At 46.5% G+C, this 20,079-nt stretch overlaps 3 protein-coding genes across 10 annotated transcripts in view; 2 read left to right on the plus strand and 1 right to left on the minus strand.

Annotated features, from left to right (window-relative positions):
* The window catches only part of ITGB7 (integrin subunit beta 7), a 22,663-nt gene extending 21,797 nt beyond the window's left edge, over positions 1-866 (plus strand). Inside the window, exon 16 of the mRNA XM_035002565.1 lies at positions 703-866. Within this exon, the coding sequence (XP_034858456.1) occupies positions 703-765 (63 nt within the window). The 3' untranslated portion in view covers positions 766-866. The remainder of the gene's footprint in view (positions 1-702) is intronic.
* ZNF740 (zinc finger protein 740) overlaps positions 1-2,722 on the minus strand; it is an 8,543-nt gene extending 5,821 nt beyond the window's left edge. Inside the window, exons 1-3 of one of the 4 annotated variants that reach the window (XM_035002573.1) lie at positions 2,460-2,715; positions 1,270-1,577; positions 881-935 (exon numbers count right to left, since the gene is read on the minus strand). Coding sequence is in view for 2 of the 4 variants with exons in the window: in XM_035002572.1 (XP_034858463.1) it covers positions 1,270-1,278 (9 nt within the window). In the remaining 2 variants the exon portion in view is untranslated. Of the gene's footprint in view, positions 1-711; positions 795-880; positions 936-1,269; positions 1,578-2,459 lie in introns of those variants that run through there. The other 3 variants (XM_035002572.1, XM_035002571.1, XM_035002574.1) reach the window with 3 other exon arrangements.
* The window catches only part of CSAD (cysteine sulfinic acid decarboxylase), a 27,558-nt gene continuing 9,358 nt past the window's right edge, over positions 1,880-20,079 (plus strand). Inside the window, exons 1-6 of one of the 5 annotated variants that reach the window (XM_035002568.1) lie at positions 1,880-2,200; positions 2,467-2,564; positions 18,624-18,760; positions 19,022-19,148; positions 19,244-19,334; positions 19,689-19,795. In XM_035002568.1, the coding sequence (XP_034858459.1) occupies positions 18,635-18,760; positions 19,022-19,148; positions 19,244-19,334; positions 19,689-19,795 (451 nt within the window). In that variant the 5' untranslated portion in view covers positions 1,880-2,200; positions 2,467-2,564; positions 18,624-18,634. Of the gene's footprint in view, positions 2,201-2,398; positions 2,565-16,191; positions 17,141-17,279; positions 18,367-18,623; positions 18,761-19,021; positions 19,149-19,243; positions 19,335-19,688; positions 19,796-20,079 lie in introns of those variants that run through there. The other 4 variants (XM_035002566.1, XM_035002569.1, XM_035002567.1 and 1 more) reach the window with 4 other exon arrangements.

Raw genomic sequence — 20,079 nt, forward strand, 5'->3', positions numbered from 1 at the left:
AGAGGCAGTTTCTCAGAACAAGAGTGAACATGATGCCGTGAAGTGGGTTGCAAACAAAGGAAGAAGAAACCGAGGGCTCCTAATCTGCAAGGAAAGAAGGAAGCCATGCATGCAGCTGGAAGAAAGCCAATTAAACTCTAATCAGGCTGCCATCCTGGTGAGACTGGTACCGGAGGGTCCCTGCAAGAAAGCTGGGAGAAGCTCTGGGGATGCCCGCACATGGCTTTGCTATCCACACTTACAGCAACCTAACAGATCATCCTGTCTCTCCAATCCATCCTCTCCCCTCACAATGACAATTACCTTCTAAATACACTGATCTGATGTCACTCTGCTGCTTAACATTCTTCAGAGAGTTCCCATTCGTTCAGAATAAAGTCTAATTCCTTAGCAAGGCATAAAAGGCCCTTGGGTTATACTCTTAACTTCTCCAGGAAACAACTCCCTCACCCTAAACTTTTCCCTCTATCACTACCTACCCTATCCCCCTAACCCATTTAAGCCCCTTCCTCCTTAACTAGCAAACTGTCTGCAGTACTCCTAACCTCATCACATTCTCCCATGCCTCTAAGCCTCTGCCCATGCAGTTCTTCTCCTTGTCTGAATGTCCTGTTCTGCTTGTTTATCTAGCAAAATCCTATGCATTCTTCAAGCTTCACCTGCTTTCTTCCATCCAGAGGTACCCTTCTCTCTCCTCTGCAGTGTACATACCTCTATTATTGCATGTTCCTTCAATCAACGGATTCATTGAGTCTCTGCTGCTAATCAACCACTATGCAAGGTATTGTGAATATAAAGGTAAATAATAGACTGTCTCTCCATTTCCCCCCACCCCAACCCAACTATCCTGGAAGCTTGCTGGGGATGGGGACAATCTTACTCATCTTTGTATCCCCAGCATAATGCCTTGCATGAAACAGGAGCTCAATTAATTCCTGTTGAAAAAAAAAATGAAGCATTCACCAGACTGTTCATTCCCTCATGCCCCTCAGCACTTAACGTACCAAGTGTAAACTGAGTAATTGTTTCACAAATGTCCCATCAGTGCCTGTGATGCAGAATAGCCTACCTCCTTCATTTGACTGGAAGCTCCCTGAAGGCAGGGGCTGTGGCCTGTCTCCTTTCCTTCCTCTAGATCTCCCCCTGGTGCTTAATACAGAGCTTGGCTCACTGGGTTGGTCAATATGTTGACTAAGGCAGCATTCAAGAGTGAAACTGCAAACACGTTTCCCAGTGATCTTGAAGGAGGAGAATTCTATAGCTTTTTACCTGAGCCATGCTGATTTCTCACTTAATGCAACCCAAAAGTTCAGGAGTTTCTTGATCCACCTTTCCTAAGACACTGTTGTTTGAAGAACTGTCACCAAATCACTGTAACAACTCCTTTGTGTCCCTTCCGTCCTGCTGCCATATTGAACTGCCTTTGTCTTCAAATAGATCTTAGTGTCCTCCAAAGGGAAGATAGATGTTCCAAGAATCCCTGGACTCTGCCTGGCCTATGATCTGAAGAAAAAGTCTGCTGGTGTTCGTTTTCCAACCGAATCCTCTCGTTGAAGTTCACGATCTGTTTCAGAAACCTGAAACCAGGAAAGGAGATGGGGCTGTTAGGTGCAACATTCTCAGGCCATTCGACCTGCAGTAGGCTGAACTTTTTTTTTTTTTTGGTGGGCGCTCTCTGTGAACCTCAGGAAGAGGGCATTAGTTAAGCAGAGTTTTCTTTCTAGGTCAGAAGAAACTGGTCTCCAGGGCAAAGAGGAGCTGCCAACGGGAGTAAAAGTAACTGGGGCCTCTCATGGAAGAACTGCAACAGGCCAACTGCTCGGATTTGCCATCTTACGAATAGAAGAAGGGGGCGGAGGCCCTCCCGGGCTTTTGTGCCGAGTGGGCCGGGCCGCGAAGCTAGCACTCTATTAAGGAGGCCAGAACTGGGGTGGAGAAAAGCTCAGAGGGTATCGCTGGACGCCTGAGTAGCAAGTCAGCAACCGGACTGGCAGTGTGCGCTGGGCCGGCCCACACGTGCGCGTTCTCCGAGTCCGCCCGAAGGTACGGAAACTCGCTGCGGAGGAAGGCGGGCAGGCGGAGGCCGGCGCTCCGCGTTCCCTCCCTCCTCCTCCTCCTCCTCCTCCAGCCAGCCAGCCAGCCAGCCAGCCGCAGCGCCCCGCCGCACGGAGCCGGAGGAGAGCACCGAGGAGCGCGCGAGGTGCGTGCTCGCGCCCGCGTCCCCGCCAAGCAAGCCCCCCTCCGCCCGACTAATAACGCGGCCGGACTGGCGGGCGGGGGGCGGGGGGCGGTGCGCGCGCGCGCGCGGCCCCTTCCCCTCCCCGGCGAGCGCCCTCCCTTCGCCACGCGCCCCTCCTCCCTTCCCCTCCCCCTTCCCGCGCGGCGCCCCACGGCCTGCGAGCAGCTGAGGCGCTGCCGCCTGCCCGGAGGACGCTGCGTTCCCTGAGGCGTGCTCCTACCTGCCAGGCGCGGCCTCCCGCTGTCTCCCCCACCGCGCGGCGCCTCCTCCAGGCCCCAGCACACCGTGCCAACCCCGTGGCCGCCGCTGCCCGGCCGGGACCGAGGCAAGTTTACAAACACCAACCCGGGGCCCGTTTCCCCGGAAGCACTTCCCCCTCCCCTCGTCCTCTCAGCCGAGCAGCAATATCCACTTCCGGGCTCGGAGCCTGGACCGGCGAGAGCAGCCAGAAAGGGGGTGAGGCTGAGGACGCTGGGAGGGGGTGCAGCTGGTGAGTGGGCGGTGCCGGCGCGCGGAAGGACGGGAAGGGGGCGGACCGGCGGTACGACGCGTGCGCCGTGGTACAGGCGCGCCCCGGCGGCCATCTTGGCTGAGGGCAGGAACGAAGACCCTGAAGTGACGTGCGCTGGGTGCTAGGTTTTGCTAGGTGGGCTGGTTGAGGCTCCTTGAAAAAACGCCATCAGTCTCCCTTCGCGGACGTTCTCCCTGTCGCATCTGAGCCTGCAGCCCCAAGTAGAGCCTGAATAGTTCGTACCCAGCCTTTTCACGTAACTCAGCCGAGGTCCTCTTTATCTGAAAGTTTTCTATCAGGCCCAGCTCTGCAGATTCTGGGGCCGCCCAGTCAGCTGGGAGAGGAGTTAACTTTCTTTAAACGCTTCTTCCGTGTACACTCAATCCGGGCGCGTCCCGAGGCCGGTCTGGTTAACTTGTAGCGCTTACCCCTTCATTCCAGACTTTCCAGCGCCTGACATTGGCCTTCTCGCCTGGAAAAAGCCATAGGACTCCCCTCGGCAGAAGACTAGTTTCATTAGCGATGTAGGGTGGCCCCCGGGTCCAGCGTTAAAAAATGGAAACTTGAACTTTTCTTTAGAATCTCCCAATCTGAGCTATTAGGGAGAGGTTCCGCTAAAGATGGATTATGCCAAGTGTTCTTAATGGAAGGAAATGTCAGTCCATTTATGTCTCAGCTTCTGCTGTAGGTGCTGTCAGGTTGTGAGTTTAAGAGGATTGAGATGCCAAAAGAAAAAAATACTTATTTATGGAAAAGAGGGATTCCCAACTACTCTTTGTACACGGGTTTCATTTCCCTGAGCACTTTATGTTTTGAGCCATTGACAGCAAATCTTTGTGCTCTTAGACTCATGATAAAATTGAGATAAAAATAGAGAAACGTTATTAGAAATAAGTCTAATTTTAAAAAAAATATCTCATACTTATTTTGACAAGTCCGCACATACATAAGAATAAAAGGCAAAAGTGTTAAGTTTCCTTTTTCTACTATCCAATGCTCCTGAAGATAGTCACTTTTATCAGTTTGGCAAATATACTTCCAGACTTTTTTCTATGTTCATACAATTTTTTTTTTTCATCCAGAGTATATTTATTGAGCAACTACAGTGCTGGACACTAGTGTTACATTGTAGATATCTAAGTTCTTTAACATTTTAACAATTGTTACATAATATTCTAACTTATATTTGTACTTTGATTTGTCTAGACTCATCCTGATGAACATTTAGGTTAGTTCCATTATTTTTTTAAATAAACAATGCCATAAGGAACATCTTCCTCTAGTCATCCTTTTGCATTTATAGATTATTTATAGATAGAATATGTGCATTAAAAATTTTTTTTAAGATTTTATTTATTTATTTGACAGAGAGAGACACAGCGAGAGAGGGAACACAAGCAGGGGGAGTGGGAGAGGGAGAAGCAGGCCTCCTGCCGAGCAGGGAGCCAGATGCAGGGCTTGATCCCAGGACCCTACGATCATGATCTGAGCCGAAGGCAGACGCCTAACAACTGAGCCACCCAGGCGCCCCTAAAAATTAAAAAAAAAATTTTTTTAAATTTATTTATTATGAAAGTCAGAGAGAGAGAGCGGCAGAGGCAGAGGGAGAGAAGCAGGCTCCCCGCCTAGCAGGGAGCCCGATGCGGGACTCGATCCCAGGACCCTGGGATCACGACCTGAGCCGAAGGCAGACGCTTAACCATCTGAGCCACCCAGGTGCCACCCTAAAAATTTTTTTTAAAAGATTTTCTCTATTTATTTGAGAGAGAGAGAGCATAAGCAGGGGGAGTGGCAGAGGGAGAGGGAGAAGTAGGCTCCCAGCTGAGCAGGGAGCCCAATGTAGGGCTTGATCCCAGGACCCTGGGAAATTGACCTGAGTGAAGGCCAACTTTCAATGGACTGAGCCACCCAGGCGCCCCTGTGCATTTTAAATTTTAATCAATTCTGTGAAATTGAATTTCAGTTTGTAACAATTTACATGCTCACTCAGAACCATGTGTCAATGTCCCCATTTCCTATAACATAGCGATACTGGATACTATGAATTTTTAGTGCAGTTGCCAATTTGATAGATGAAAAATAGTAATTTCATTGTTTAAATTTGCATGTCACCGGTAGTAGAGTTGAGCAACTTCTGTTGCGTCTTCTCTAAGTTATATTAACTTTTTATTTGTCATATGCATTTAAAGTACTTTCCCTTAGCTTTTCGTTTATCTTACAGCCTTTTTTGGGGGGGCAATTTATGCTTTACAGGAAATTATTTGAAACATTCCTATCAAAAATAGGAATAAGGGGCGCCTGGGTGGCTCAGGCTGTTAAGCGTCTGCCTTTGGCTCAGGTCATGATCTCAGGGTCCTGGGATTGAGCCCTGCATCGGGTTCCTTGCTCAGCAGAGAGCCTGCTTCTCCCTCTCCCTCTGCTTCCCTGCTGCTCCCCCTGCTTGTGCTCTCTCTCTCTCTCTCACTATCTCTCTCTCTGTGCCAAATAAATAAATAAAATCTTAAAAAAAATAGGAATAAGACAGGAATGTTTACCATCAAAGCTAACATTGTACTGGAGCTCCTGGCCATTGAAAAGTCTCACTATTTTCATATGATACATTCATCAAGAAAGAGAATTGACTGACAAAATACTAAAACTAGTGAGTTCAGCAGTATGGCCAGATGGGAGATTAACAAACAAAAATTGTATACATAAAATATAAGAACCACCAACCGTAAAAATGTGATGAAATAAATAATCTCACAATAAGAATATTATACTTCTTGAAATAAATTTGACAGGAAACTGCAAGTCATATATTAAGAAAATCAGACTATTTTAGTGAAAGACAAAAAGGTCTTGGTTAAATGGGGAGTTTTAGCAAGTTCATGAATAGAAAGACTTAATTTTGTAGAGACATAAGTTTTTGCTATCGATTAAGGTAAGTTCTAATTAAAACGGGACTTTGCATGGAACTTAACCTGATTTTAAAATTTTCATGGAAAAGGGTGCTTGTGTGGCTCAGTGAGTTAAGCGTCTGCCTTCGGCTTAGGTCATGATCCCAGGGTCCTTGGATCGAGTCCCATGGTTGGTCTGGTCAGGTTCCTTGCTCACCGGGGAGTCTGCTTCTCCCTCCGCTCTTCCTCCCCGCATGTGCTCTCTCTCAAATAAATAAATAAATAATCTTTAAAAATTTAGAATAAAATAAAATTTTTACGGAAAAGAATAATTGCAAGGAGAGCAAAAATCACTGTGGAAAACACAGAGTGGGTAAAATAATAAGGGGTGGGGTAAAGCCATGAGTTATTTTTAACCACTTTAATGGTGTCTTTCTTTACACAGAATTTTAAAAGTTTTACGTAGTCAAGTCTGCCTGTGGCTTTTGGGTTTTTGTGACGCTACCTCAAGATTATAAAAATATTTCCCTGTAGTTCCTTTTTTTTTTTTTTTTTTAAGATTTTATTTATTTATTTGACAGAGAGACAGGGAGAGAGGGAATACAAACAGGGGGAGTGGGAGAGGGAGAAGCAGACTCCCGGCTGAGCAGGGAACCTGATATGGGGCTCGATCCCAGGACCTTGGGATCATGACCTGAGCCAAAGGCAGATGCTTAAGGACTGAGCACCCAGGCGCCCCCCTGTAGTTCCTTTTGACATTCTTATAGTTGTATGTTTTCTGGTTATGTCTTTATCTTAGCTGCAGTTTATTTTTGTGTATGGTGAGAGGTAGTGAGAAATGCCAGACTTAAAAGTAACCAATAGCGTAGTGGGAGAGGAACTAGCCTAGAATTCAGAAAATCAGAGATCTAGGCTTGTTCTCATGTCACCTGTGTAATCTTGGACAAATTAACTCTGGACTGAGAGTCCTCATCTTGAAAACCAGGGTGAATAAATAAATACCTTTCAGGCTAATTTCCAGCACAATGTGAGGATCAAATGAGGTCATAGATGAGAAGGTTTTGAGAAAGAAAAAACCCTTTGCAAGTCTTCTAAGATATCATTAATACAGATTTTTGGTGTATGCAATCAAATGTAAGTGGAATGCAGCATTATTTTTCAGTCCTGGAAATAGTTGGTCGATTCACCCAGATGTTCATTGAGTGCCTTTGTGCAAGACCTTGGGGGAAGGGAGAGGAGAGTGGGGAGGATGAAAACTAACATTTTTTTGAGTACCTCTTTTGTATTTAGTGCTTTCCTTAAAGATAAGATTTTAACCCGCAGGAATTTACAATCAGAAAGGGGAGAAAACACTGTACACATAAGGAGAATTGGTGCCTTTATGGATGTGGGTATTGAGTCTGTGGGATTTGTGACCATGTAGATAGTACGGAGGTCAGTGTTGTCATTTTCTAACAATAAGCCTGGCCAAAAGTGCTTTAAAGAAGCAACTGCCTTGGGGCGCCTGGGTGGCTCAGTCATTAAGCGTCTGCCTTCGGCTCAAGTCATAATCCCTGGGTCCTGGGATCGAGTCCCACATCGGGCTCCCTGCTCAGCAGGAAGCCTGCTTCTCCCTCTCCCACTCCCCCTGCTTGTGTTCCCTCTCTCGCTGTGTCTCTCTCTGTCAAATAAATAAAATCTTAAAAAAAAAAAAAAAAAAAAAAAGCGACTGCCCTGATCGTTTTTGTCTACAGGCAGGCCTCCTCCTGTGTGACCTTCCCTAACTTCTTTGGCACAGCTCTTCCCTCAGGCCCACCCTATCAGTTATTCAAATAGTACTGTAATGATTACTGATGAGTCTTTTCCTGTACCAGCTCTCTATCGCTTAAGTCCTGAATGTTGTCTCTTTGAAGGCTGCCCTGAGCCAACTGAGCAGAATTAACCAGCCCTGCCTTTCCTTGTGAGCATTCCACTCTTTTGTGGCAAGTGCGTCTGCCCACGTCCCTACTGGCCTGTTAGCTGGAGCGCACAGGGCAGACATCCTCCCCCCCCGCCCCCCGGGTAGCGCCAGTGCCAGGGATAGACACTGAGTCAGTGTTTGCTGAACTAGCTGAACCCGTACCTCTCTCTGAGAGCCATTGGGGCAGCATAATAGGAAGAGCAGTATATGGCTACCTTTGTCACCAGTGAGACCTTTTTGATGATAGTGGATTGAAGAGTTGGGAAACCACGTGATGTACTAGGGCCATTCTTGAGCCTTGGAGATTTGTATATTTTGGAGTTCTTATTGCTCCTTAACCTTCTTAGTTTTTCCTGTTGGTTAAAAATAACCTTTAATTATATGAGTAATATGAAGTTATCATATAAAATTATAAAAGTATAGGTGTATAAATAAGAAAATGAAAATAATTTATAATTTCGACAGCCAGGAATAACCATAAATAATACTTTGAAAGCTTTTTCCATCTTTTTCAGTCTTTTAAAAAATGCATGGGTAGCAACTGCTAATAGGTATCTCTTTGGGGTGATGAAAATGTTCTGGAATTAAATAGTGTGAACGATGCACAACTTTGTGAGTATCCTAAAAAAACCCCACTGAATTGTACATTCTAAAAGGGTGAACTTTATGGTATGTGAATCATATCTCAATAAAGCTGTTATTCTTCTAAAAATGCCTGTAAATACATACAGTGTTGTCTTTTTCTGAACTGAGAGAAAGTTGCAGATATCATACTCCTTTTCTGCTAAATGTTTCAGTATGTTTTCTCAGAATAAGAACATTCTCTTACATAACGACAATGCAGTGACCAAATTAAGGAAATTTAACTCTGATAGAATACTAATATTTATGATGCCATGCATAGTCAGCTTCCACCAGTTGTTCCAATAATGTTCTTTATAGCAGGTTTTTTTTTTTTTTTCCCTCATCCAGGAGCTGATTTAAGTTCACACATTCCTTTTGATTGTGATGTCTCTGTTTCTGGAATAGTTCTTCAGTCTTTCTTTGAGTTTTATGACATTTACATTTTTGAAAAGTAACAGGTTAGTTGTTTTGTAGAATGACCCTCAATTTAGATATATCTGTTTCCTCACAATTAAATTTGGGTTATGCATTTTTGGCAGAAATGTGACAGGAGTGATGTTGAGTGCTTCTCAATGCCTCACATTAGGAGGGCCATATGTCAGTCTGTCCCATTATTGGTGATGTTGCCTTGATCACTTGGGTAAGGTGGTGTCCCCCAGGTTTCTTCACTATAAAGTTACCATTTTTCCCTTTAAAGTGTTTTTTTTTTTTTTTTTTTAAGATTTTATTTATTTATTTGACAGAGAGAGAGACAGCTAGAGAGGGAACACAAGCAGGGGGAGTAGGAGAGGGAGAAGCAGGCTTCCCGCTGAGCAAGGAGCCCGATGCAGGACTCGATCCCAGGACCCTGGGATCATGACCCGAGCCGAAGGCAGATGCTTAATGACTGAGCCACCCAGGTGCCTCTTAAAGTGTTTTTAAGGAAAAGAATTTTACAACAGAGCCCTAAGGGGAAAAAAGTGAAGCTTTATTCAGGTTTTGCTGTTGTGCTGATGTTTTTGAATGAGAGAGAGAGAGAAAGATGTAACGATATTTGAAGATTAAATGAAAAGGAAAAAAAAATCAGTCAAGGATGAGGAGGCAAGAAATCAGTCAGAATCTAAGTTTGAGTAAACAGTAGAAGATGATGGCATTCATCAAACCAGGGAACCTAAGAAGAAGAGCAGATTTGAGAGGGCTGATATTGAGTTTAATTTTGGACCTACTGAGTATGAAGTGCCCATGAGTCTTCTAAATTAGGAAGGTGGCTTCATGGACCTGGACTCAGGAGAGAGGTTTGGAATGGAGGAACTACCAGCAGGTAGTCCTAGGAACAGATCAGTTGCCCAGGGAGTGGCTCAGATGGTTGGGCGTCTGCCTTCGGCTCAGGTCATGATCCCAGGGTCCTGGGATCGAGTCCCGCATCGGGCTCCCTGCTCCTTGGGAGCCTGCTTCTCCCTCTGCCTCTCTCTGTCTCTCATGAATAAATAAAAAAAAAGAAGGTTGGTGGTGATGAGGAGGTGGCTAGAGTGGGAACATGTGAGAGGTTTAAACAATTTAAAATGCTGTGAGAAAGAGGTAGTAGGAAGGAGAGTTGAAGAAATGAGGGGATAATCAGGAGGAAATCCCTGAGGGAAAAGGACAGTGGTTATACCAGTGGTTAGGCCAGTGGTTCCAACTCAGATAGCTACGGGGCCAGGCAGGTAATGCAAATGAGTGAGATGGGCTGGTGTGGACTGAGGCGAAACAGAATGCAAAAACATTTTTTTAAAAGATCTCATTTATTTGACAGAGAGAGAGAGAGAGAACAAGGGCAGGGGCTGCGGCAGGGAGAGGGAGAAACAGACTCCCCACCAAGCAGGGAGCCCAATGCGGGGCTCGATCCCCGGACCCTGGGATCATGACCTGAGCCAAAGGCAGATGCTTAACCAACTGAGACTCTCAGGTGCCCCAGAATGCAAACTTTTAAGGGCTTATGTCCAATGACCTTGTGATGAGAGTTTACATCTTCACCCATTGCCATTAATGTTTCCAGCGCCTGCCTGTGGGAGGAATATACATCCTCACCCCACTGCCCTGGGGTTTGCCATGGTCAACAGGGTATGAGCAGATGTGCCCTGTGCCAGATACAAGCAGAGGTTTTAAGAGTCGTTGCATGGTTTTCTCTGCCTTTTACTCCTTTCCTCCTGCCAGGAGAACATTGTGTCTCAGATAGGGGCTATTCCTTCAGCCTGGGTCTTGGAATAAAGGCACATGAATCAGAGCTGTAGCCAACCACACCACCAGTGTAAACCAGGAAAGAGAGATAAACTTCTGTTGTTGCAAGCCAGTGGGATTTTGAAACCATTAGTTACCACAGCAAAACTGACTGATGCAGGTGTTCTACCAAAATAAAACCATACTAAGATACCATTTCTGAGTCCTCAAACTAAAAAGATTCAGAAGTTCGACAGCATACTCTGCTACTGAGTCTAAGAACAAAAGCACTTCCATATGCTGGTACAATCTCTGGATATTGGCAGTCCTTCTCAAAATTACAAATGCAGGTGGCTGTAATAAAAAAGATAATAATAAATCTGGCAAGGATGTGGAGAAATTAGAACGCTCATACATTACTGATGGGAATATAAAATGGTACTGGCACTTTGGAAAACAGTTTGGCTGTTCCTCAAAATTGAAACACAGAGTTACTGTATGACCCAGCGATTCCACTATCAGATATGTACCCAGGAGACTTGAAAACATGTACCCACACAAAAACTTGTACATTAATGTTCATAGCAGCGCTGTTCACAGTAGCCAAAACATAAACAGAACCCAAATGTCCATTGGTTGGTGAATGGTTAAATAGAATGCAGTGTATCCATATTATGGAATATTATTTGGCTATAAAAGGGAATGAAGTGCTGATATATGCTACAACATGGATGAACCTTGAAAACATTATGTTCAGTAAAAGAAGCCATATATTCAAAAGAAGATCATATATTCTATGTTTCTGTTGATATGAAATGTCCAGAATAGGCAAATCTATAGGGGCAGAAAATAGGGTAGTGGTGGCTGGAAGGATGGGAAATGGTGAATGAGGAGTGACCACTAATGAGTTTCTTTTGGGGATGATGAAAATGTCCTGGAATTACTGATGATTGTTGTGCAATTCTGTTACTATCCAAAAAACCACTGAAAATGTACAATTTAAAGGGTTATGTTTTATGGTATGTAAATTACATCTCAATAAAGCTGTTTGATTAAAAAAAAGAATATAGAAATTCTATATGTACTGATAAAGGATCACCTATATATTAACTGAAAGAAAGCAAGGTTCAAATCAGTGATTATATGCTATCATTTGTGTGAAAAGAGAAAATAAGAATACATATCCACATTTGTTAGTATTTGCATTAAAAACTCTGAAAAACTATTAAAAATGGTTACCTGTGGGGCGCCTGGGTGGCTCAGTTGGTTAAGCGACTGCCTTTGGCTCAGGTCATGATCCTGGAGTCCCGGGATCGAGTCCCACATCGGGCTCCCTGCTCAGCAGGGGGTCTGCTTCTCCCTCTGCCTTCTTCCCTCTTGTGCTCTCTGTCTCTCATTCTCTCTCTCTCGAATAAATAAATAAAATCTTAAAAAAAAAAAAAGGTTACCTGTGGGGGTGGAGGTGGGAATGGGGCACATGGAATGGGGTGGGAATTGGACTTTCACCATTAATATTTTTATATATTTTGATTTTTGAGCTACCTGAATGTATTGCTTACTCAAGAATAAAAAAATTGGATGGGGCGGCTGGGTGGCTCAGTCGTTAAGCGTCTGCCTTCAGCTCACGTCATGATCCTGGGGTCCTGGGATTGAGCCCTGCATCGGGCTCTCCCTGCTCGGCGGGAAGCCTGCTTCTCCCTCTCCCACTCCCCATGCTTGTGTTCCTACTCTCACTATCTCTCTGTCAAATAAATAAATAAAATCTTTAAAAAAAAAGAACAAAAAAATTGGAAAGAAAGCATAACGAATGCAAAACTACAATAATAATAAAGGGGCAACTACAGGCAATTGTTGCTAATTAGTAATTTAGGCCTACTGTTGCTAGGCCTTCTGTTTTTTGTTTTTTTTTTTCCTAAGAAGCTGGAAGTTTCAGTATTGACAATTATTTTTATTTTTTATTTATTTATTTATTTTAAAAAAGATTTTATTTATTTATTTGACAGAGAGAGACACAGCGAGAGAGGGACCACAAGCAGGGGGAGTGGGAGAGGGAGAAGCAGGCTTCCCGCGGAGCATGGAGCCCGATGTAGGGCTCGATCCCAGGACCCTGGGATCATGACCTGAGCCGAAGGCAGACGCCCAACGACTGAGCCGCCCAGGCGCTCCGACAATTATTTTTAAAGCTTTAAAACAGGGGTGCCTGGCTGGCTCAGTTGATAGAGCACGTGACTCTTGATCATGAGTTTGAGCCCCATGTTGGGCATAGAGATTACTTAAAAACAACAACATACTATGCAAACCAAACAAAACCACCTCTGTGCCTGAGAGTTGGCTCACCGGTGAGTTTGCTTAGACTGTGAGCTTCATGAGGACAGGGCTATCGCCTTTTCTTCCTCTTTTTTTTTTTTTTTTAATTTTTATTTTATTAAGTAAGCACTGTGCCCAACATGGGACTTGAACTTGCTGACTGAGCCAGCCAGGCACCCCAGGGTCTATGTCTTTTGCTCTCCATTGTATCTCTAGTGGCCACCAAAGTGCTTGGCAAATACTAGATACTGAACAAATAATTGAAAGAGGGAAGGGAGGAAGAGAAGGGGGCGGTCCAGAAGGCAGATAACAAAAAGTTGAGTGCTGTTATCCTCTGAATATTGTTACTACCTTCATTACAGCCCTTTGGATTCCTTTCACCTCTCTCCTGTGTTGGAGGTGTTCGATTTGGTCTGATTCTCTGTCTTTTGTCTATGACCCAGTTTTGGTTTATTTGTTTTGTTTTATCTTTGGAAGTCTTTGGATCCTCCACTGTTCTAAGACAATATTATAATCTATCTTTGTATTGGTCATTCAGTGGATCCTTTTAATCTATCCTTCTGTTCTATAAAGCTTTCTTTGATTTCTTTCCCCTTTTTTCCTTCCTTTTCTGAAATTTCTATTACTTGACTATTGGGCCTTTTGGATTGATCTAAAGTTCTTTTCTTTGTCCATCTCTTTATATTTTTATCTTTCTGTGTGATTTTCTTGGCATCGTTTTATTTCTAATTTTTCATTTCAGTTGTCATATTTTTAAAATCCTAGAGTTTCTTGCTGTTCTCTGAGTATTCCTTTTTGAGGGCGACCTATTTTTTAATGAATGCAATATCTTCTGGAAATTTTGAGGCTTTCTTCTCCCTGCATTTCTTTTCTTCAACCAAATGCCTTTTTTCAGTTTGCCTGTTTTTACCTCTGTGGTTCAGGTTAGGGGCTTTCCTGTAGTGTCTGGTAATCTCTGGCTAGTTGGTTGCTCACATTGAAGAGGAAGGCATGAAGGCATATTGGAAGGCCGAAGTGCATGGATAGGCCATATTGACTTGTGGGCACCACTGACCAGGAGATCAGGTGAGGACTGAAATAAGAGCATCAGGAGGTCTTTTCTCCAGGGCTATCGAGGTCAATTTCTCCGGAGAGGAATCCTCTAGTCTGCTGGCCCTGGAGGGTTTACCCCTGGCCACTGGTTCTGAATGCTGGTTAGGAGAAAGAAGTTGATTTGATAGTAACTTCCTCCTAATCCTCCTGTATTTGGGGCAGTGCCTCATGCTCACCTGCTGTGCCTCAAGTCTCTAAGTCCTGGCCTCCCTAAGTCCCACCCTACCTGTTTCAGTTGCTCTAGAAAACAGATCTCTTGCTTCTTTGGAAGCAGGGGGAAAGGAGGGTTGTTGCCTGACTGAATAGATAGGGAGAGGAGAGTGAGGGTCTAATTGTTCCTTATACACACTTCTACAAATCCTTCCTGCCTTCCAAGATGGCTAATGTTTCCAATTCCTGAGCCTTTCTGGGCTTCTGCCCCAAGAACCAGCTTGTTTCCCATTGGCATAGCCTTACAAGGACGTACTGGTTTTGGCTTTCTGCCATGTGCTAAACCAGTTACCACTTCTCATCTGCTTTCTATCTTCTGCGATTATTGACATCTCTCATCTCTCCTCATTTGCTTTATTCTTCTGAATTTATTTTTTATTTTTATTTTTTTTAAAGATTTTATTTATTTATTTGACACAGAGAGAGGGAACACAAGCAGAGGGAGCGGGAGCGGGAGAAGCAGGCTCCCGGCAGAGCAGGGAGCCCGATGTGGGGCTTGATCCCAGGACCCTGAGATCACGACCCAAGCCGAAGGCAGATGCTTAACAACTGAGCCACCCAGGCGCCCCTATTCTTCTGAATTTAAAATTCCACTGATGTAATTTTAGTTGGGTTTCAGGAAGGAATAGTGGTAAATGTAGGTGTTTAATCTGCTGTGTTTAATTGGAATGAGCACAGAGACCATGAATGTATAGCAATATCAATTTGAATGGTTGAGTGGCTTTTACTAGCAGAATCCAGCAGTCCTGGTGGATTTGGTAAGAGAAGGATTGGCCAGTTGGATTGGAGTTTCCCCAGGTGGGTTTGGTGGAAGGACCAAAGGGCCGAGGAGTTGAGGATGTTGCACAAAGAGTGGTTGAAACAACAAAACATACAATCTAGGTTGCATAAGCGAAGGAAAGAAAGATATGAGGGAGCTGATGGTTAGAGGAGTTGATGGACTAGAGATCCCATGAAGTCTGAAGAAACGTGAATTTTTTAACAAACCCTACTTGGTCCTACCAGCATCTTCTCAGCCTGGGGCTGAAGCCCTGTTCCTAACTCCATTCAGGTTTCTTTGCTTTATCATTCTATTTTGCAGGTTAACATCATTCTTCTTTAAAAAAAAAAACAAAAAAAAACTCTGGGTGCCTGGGTGGCTCAGTCGGTTAAGTGTCTGCCTTCGGCTCAGGTCATGATCCCAGGGTCCTGGGATTGAGCCCTACATCAGGCTCCTTGCTCAACAGGGAGCCTACTTCTCCCTCTGCCTGCTGCTCCTTCTGCTTGCACTCTCTCTCTTTCTGTGTCAAATAAATAAAATCTTTTAAAAAATTTTAAATACATAAAAGGAAAAGAAAAACTCTTGGGGTGGTTCAGTTGGTTGAGCATCAACTCTTGGTTTCGGCTCAGGTCATGGTCTCATGGGTTGTGGGATTGATCCCTGAGTCAAGCCCTGAGTCAGGCTCTGCGCTCAGTGGGGAGTCTGCTTGAAGATTCTCTCTTTCCCCCTCTGCCCCTCCTTCCATTCCCACGCTCGCGCATGCGAGCTCTCTCTCTCTCAAATAAATAAATTTAAAAAAAAGGAAAAGAAAAACTCTTTGCAGGCAGGGGCTCTTCCCTCTCTCAGGTACCCAGGGCAGGATTCTGTATGTGGAACAAGGATGGTGATGTCTCACTTCTCTGTTTATCCCTGGAAGAAACCGGGAGTGTTCAGAGTCCTCCAGATTTCATTTCTGAGCTGTGACTGAGGTGGAAAGGATAAAGAAGGTCCTGGGAGGGGAGGATGGAGTCTCCCCTAGAGACCCATTCTTTGGAGCTTGGGGAAAAGCGTTCCTCCTGCTAGGAGACTCCCTTTGTTAACCAGTTGTTCCCTCCTTACAAACCTCTTGCAACCTGTTTTCTAGCCCCCTACTCAGAAAATTCTCCCTTGGCCTGCTTGTCATATCTCCTGGCCTGAGTTCCTGTGAACGCCAGCAGATGCCTTGGAGGGTCTCTCTTGAAAACTTATTTTAGGGGCGCCTGGGTGGCTCAGTCGGTTAAGTGGCTGCCTTCGGCTCAGGTCATGATCCCGGGGTCCTGGGATCGAGCCCCGCATCAGGCTCCCTGCTCGGCGGGAGCCTGCTTCTCCCCCTCCCTCTGCCACTCCCCTTGCTTGTGTTCCCTCTCTCGCTGTGTCTCTCTCTGTCAAATAAATAAATAAAATCTTTAAAAAAAAAAAAAAAGAAAAGAAAACTTATTTTATAGAAACGGAGGCCCTGAGGTGTCCTCACTCCTGGCCCAGTGGTCTTTGCAGGACAGCAAACTCAGGGCCTGAGAACCTCGAGAGAGGCAATCAAGCATGATGGTTAGGGGCAGGGGCTTCAGAGCCCACCACGCCTGGGTTCAGACCCGGCATGGCCAGGTGCTGGCTGTGTGATCTGAACCAGTTACATACATGGCATCTCTGGAATCTCAGTTTAAATGTGGGCAATAAACTTACCTGAACAATTGTAAAGATGATAATAATACATATTAAATACAGAGTGTGGCATGTGGTAAGTGCTTCGTTGGTACTTATCTTTCTTTGCTTCTCCCCCTCAAGCCTCTCCACCCAAACGCCCCCCTGCTGCCACCTGTCAGGGGAGCTAAAGTGACACGGATAAAGGATTGGCTCTTTCATTCTCAGGGTTTGGGCCAGCTCCCCTCTGTCCCCCAAACCCAATCTACTGAGGAAAAGTTTAAGGGTTGGACCGCTAGGGTTCCTTGAACCTGTGTTTTCAACTAGTATGGGGTCCAGTGGCTGCTGACAGTGGATTAAATCAGAGCAACCCACTTTGAGGAAGTTTCTTCTTCATAGTCCCTTGACCCTCTCGCCCACTCATTTGGGGGGTTCCTAGGCCTTAGTGTTTTCCCCTCCTCCTGGCCATCTCTCCGAACATTTTCTCCCATGGGGAATGGAGTCCGTCACAAGGCTTCAGCTGTACCCTGATTCTCAAATCTGCTTTCTGTTCTAACAGCTCATCAGAGCTTTGGGCCGACCTCCTCATTCCTCTGTCCTTTCCTACCCACACCACCCTTATTCAGATGTGGATCGCTTCTTGCCTGGTTTACAGCAACACCCTGTGAATTCTACATCCTGTGCTGTATACTGGTCTGAGCATCAGTTTCATCACATTATTCCTTGCCACCAAGTCTTTCGTCTTTCAGTGAGTTCCTATTTTCTTTTTAGATTTTATTTATTTGAGAGAGAGAGAGAGAGAGCTTGAGCATGAGTGGGAGGGAGAGGGGTAGAAGCAGACTCCCCGCTGAGCAGGAAGCCCCACATGGGGCTCAATCCCAGGACCCCGAGATCATGACCTGAGCTGAAGGCAGACACTTAACTGACGGAGCCACCCAGGTGCCCCAATGAGTTCCTGTTTTCTGCAGGATAAAATCTAGATCCCTGGACCTGGCTGGGGCTCAGGGCTCCCCATAATCTGATACAACTCTGCCCACCCCACCTTTGCTCCAGTATCATCCTTGCAGACCTCCCTCCAGCCAGCCAGGCGCCCTTCATTGACCTTCCCTCAAGCCATACTTCTTCCCCATGTCAGCTCATGGCATCACCCTACCCCCAAATGTTCTCTTTCTCCCTTTTGCTAATCTCATTTCTCCTGCCTTCTTTCAAGATTCAGCTCCAGCCCCACTGCAGATCTTCCCCAGCCTTCAGCTGCCATCCTCCATCCATCTCTCTTCCTCAGTAGCACGTGGGGTCAGCGTCCAGCCTAGCCCAGGCTGGGACTGCTGCACGTGCATCTGTGCCCTCCCAGCAGACAGGGAGACTTTCTCAGTCCCGAGCACCCTGTCATGAACACAGTTGGTGCTCACTTCAGACAACCGCTTTCTGTGTATTGAGCACTCTCAGGCTGCAAAGCCCAGGATCACACTTGTTTAACAAAATCCTTCCTCAACATACCCCCTTTCCTTCCTGCTCTAGGAGAGGGCTTTAGAAATCAGGCTGGTTCTTTGGGGGTGGGGGTGCAAAGAGATAAAGCATTTCACCTCCACCTATCTCAGGCTCCCTCCCCTTCTGTCTTCAGGGTCAGGGGCAGCAGGTTCCTGCCAAACATTCTCCACTAAGTCCCCTCTCCAGCTCTCCACTTCACAGTGATTCTTCCTGGCTGCTCGCTCAACCCTGGTGTTAATGCTTCTGCCTTTCATTGCATTTCCCCCTTCTTCGTGTCAGCTAATGATTATTCAGGGACTTATCTCAACCGGTTGTCCCTATCCCAAATCTCTAAGTTCTCTTCAGGGCAAGGGTCATGAGAGTGATCTCATGGTCACGTGAGTGCTGCCTGTACCTCACCCCCTCCGCTGTCCTGGTCCTAACACTCTCAAAAGCTAGTCGCATGCCCTGCCTCCAGCGCACCTGAACAGAGACCTGAGTGGAAAGGTAAGCCTGTTGTTTTTGCCTGAGGCAGGCAGTGACCGCAAGTTTCCACCTGCTCAGCACTCACTGCCTTTTTCTTCCCCACCTGTTGCTGCTGACGTTCTCCCTGGGCGCTTGCTTGCCCTTGTCTGTACAGTGAAGGCTGGGACTCAGCTGCAGGACAGGGGCCGGAGGCCTGCTCTGCGGTTGCGGTTCTTGCTGGTTAGGTCCAGGTGGGATGCACTGGGCTGACTAGGGAGTAACTCCTGCTTTGCTCACAGATTTTATCCTGATGGCTGACTCTAAACCACTCTTCTCCCTTGATGGGGACCCCATGGCTGCAGAAGCCTTGCTCCGGGATGTGTTTGGGATTGTTGTGGATGAGGTCATTCGGAAAGGGACCAGTGCCTCCGAGAAGGTGGGTCCTTTCCCTCTCCTCCTGCCCATCATTCCTGGCTCAGAACTTTCCTCCTCCCACAAGGCTTCAGCCCAGAATTCATCAGTCTTGCTGAATGCATCAGGGATTATATGCTGGGTCATACTGTGTATATTTACCCTTGTTCATGAGTTGCTTTGGAAATATTCCTAACTCGTTTTATGTGCAAGCTGAGAGGTGGTTTGGGAAGCCAATCAATGGGGGTGTCCATGGGCCCCCAGAACCTCCTGCTTCTCCCGCCAGGTCTGCGAGTGGAAGGAGCCTGAGGAGCTGAAGCAGCTGCTGGACCTGGAGCTGCGCAGCCAGGGCGAGGCGTCGGAGCAGATCCTGGCACGGTGCCGGGAGGTGATCCGCTATAGTGTGAAGACCTGTGGGTCCTGGGCTGTGGCGGGAGGAAGGTCTGGAGTTGTCCGTTTGTCTGTCCGCAGCTGCACTCTGAGCTCCCTGCCCCCCCGCCTTCTCCAGGTCACCCGCACTTCTTCAACCAGCTCTTCTCAGGGTTGGATCCCCATGCTCTGGCAGGGCGCATTGTCACTGAGAGCCTCAACACCAGCCAGTGAGTCAACCCGAGGCCCCTTACCCCCACCTCACAAAGGCTTGGATTTGCTGGAGACATACCCCAGGGGTAGGGAGGAGAATGGTTTTGCACCCCCCCCCCCGTTTCCTGGCATCTCTGCTGGCAATCTTTCTCCTTGTACCCTTTGGGCTCCCTTTCTCCCAGCTTTCTCATGCCTCCTGACCCCCAGTTCTTCCTCATTCTTGGTTCCCTGGCTCTTGGTCACCAGGTCATTCCTCCCTTTGGACCTTTCCTTCCTCATTGTCCCCACCTCCTTTCCCTACTCCTCTGAGAGTCGGACCTGGCTAGCCTTCCTTCCTCTTTTCCCTTCTCATCCCCCCCCTCTCCTGGCAGGTACACTTATGAAATCGCCCCCGTGTTTGTGCTCATGGAAGAAGAGGTGTTGAAGAAACTCCGGGCCCTGGTGGGCTGGAGCTCTGGGGATGGGGTCTTCTGCCCTGGTATGTGAGAAGGAGGGGGGGGGCTCTCTTTGGTCTTTTTGAGGGTTCCTCCTCCCCCACGATTTTCTTGCTCTATGCTGGCAGGGAGGGATTCCTCTTTGTTTCCTCTCCAGCTGGGCTGGGGCCAAACCTGAGAGAAGCTGCCCAGTCCCCTGTATCCTCATGTTTGCCAAACAGTCCCTGGGATCAGCACTCCAGTGCCTGCTCTGGGGAGGGGAGGCCCTGTCCTGGGTCAGCCCAGGATATGGAGGGGAGTAGTCCGGGGGATCTGCGAATCCTGGGGC

The sequence above is a fragment of the Mirounga leonina genome, unplaced genomic scaffold (genome assembly GCF_011800145.1).
Source record: "Mirounga leonina isolate KUSES-001 unplaced genomic scaffold, KU_Mleo_1.0 Mir_126, whole genome shotgun sequence".
NCBI lineage: Eukaryota > Metazoa > Chordata > Mammalia > Carnivora > Phocidae > Mirounga > Mirounga leonina.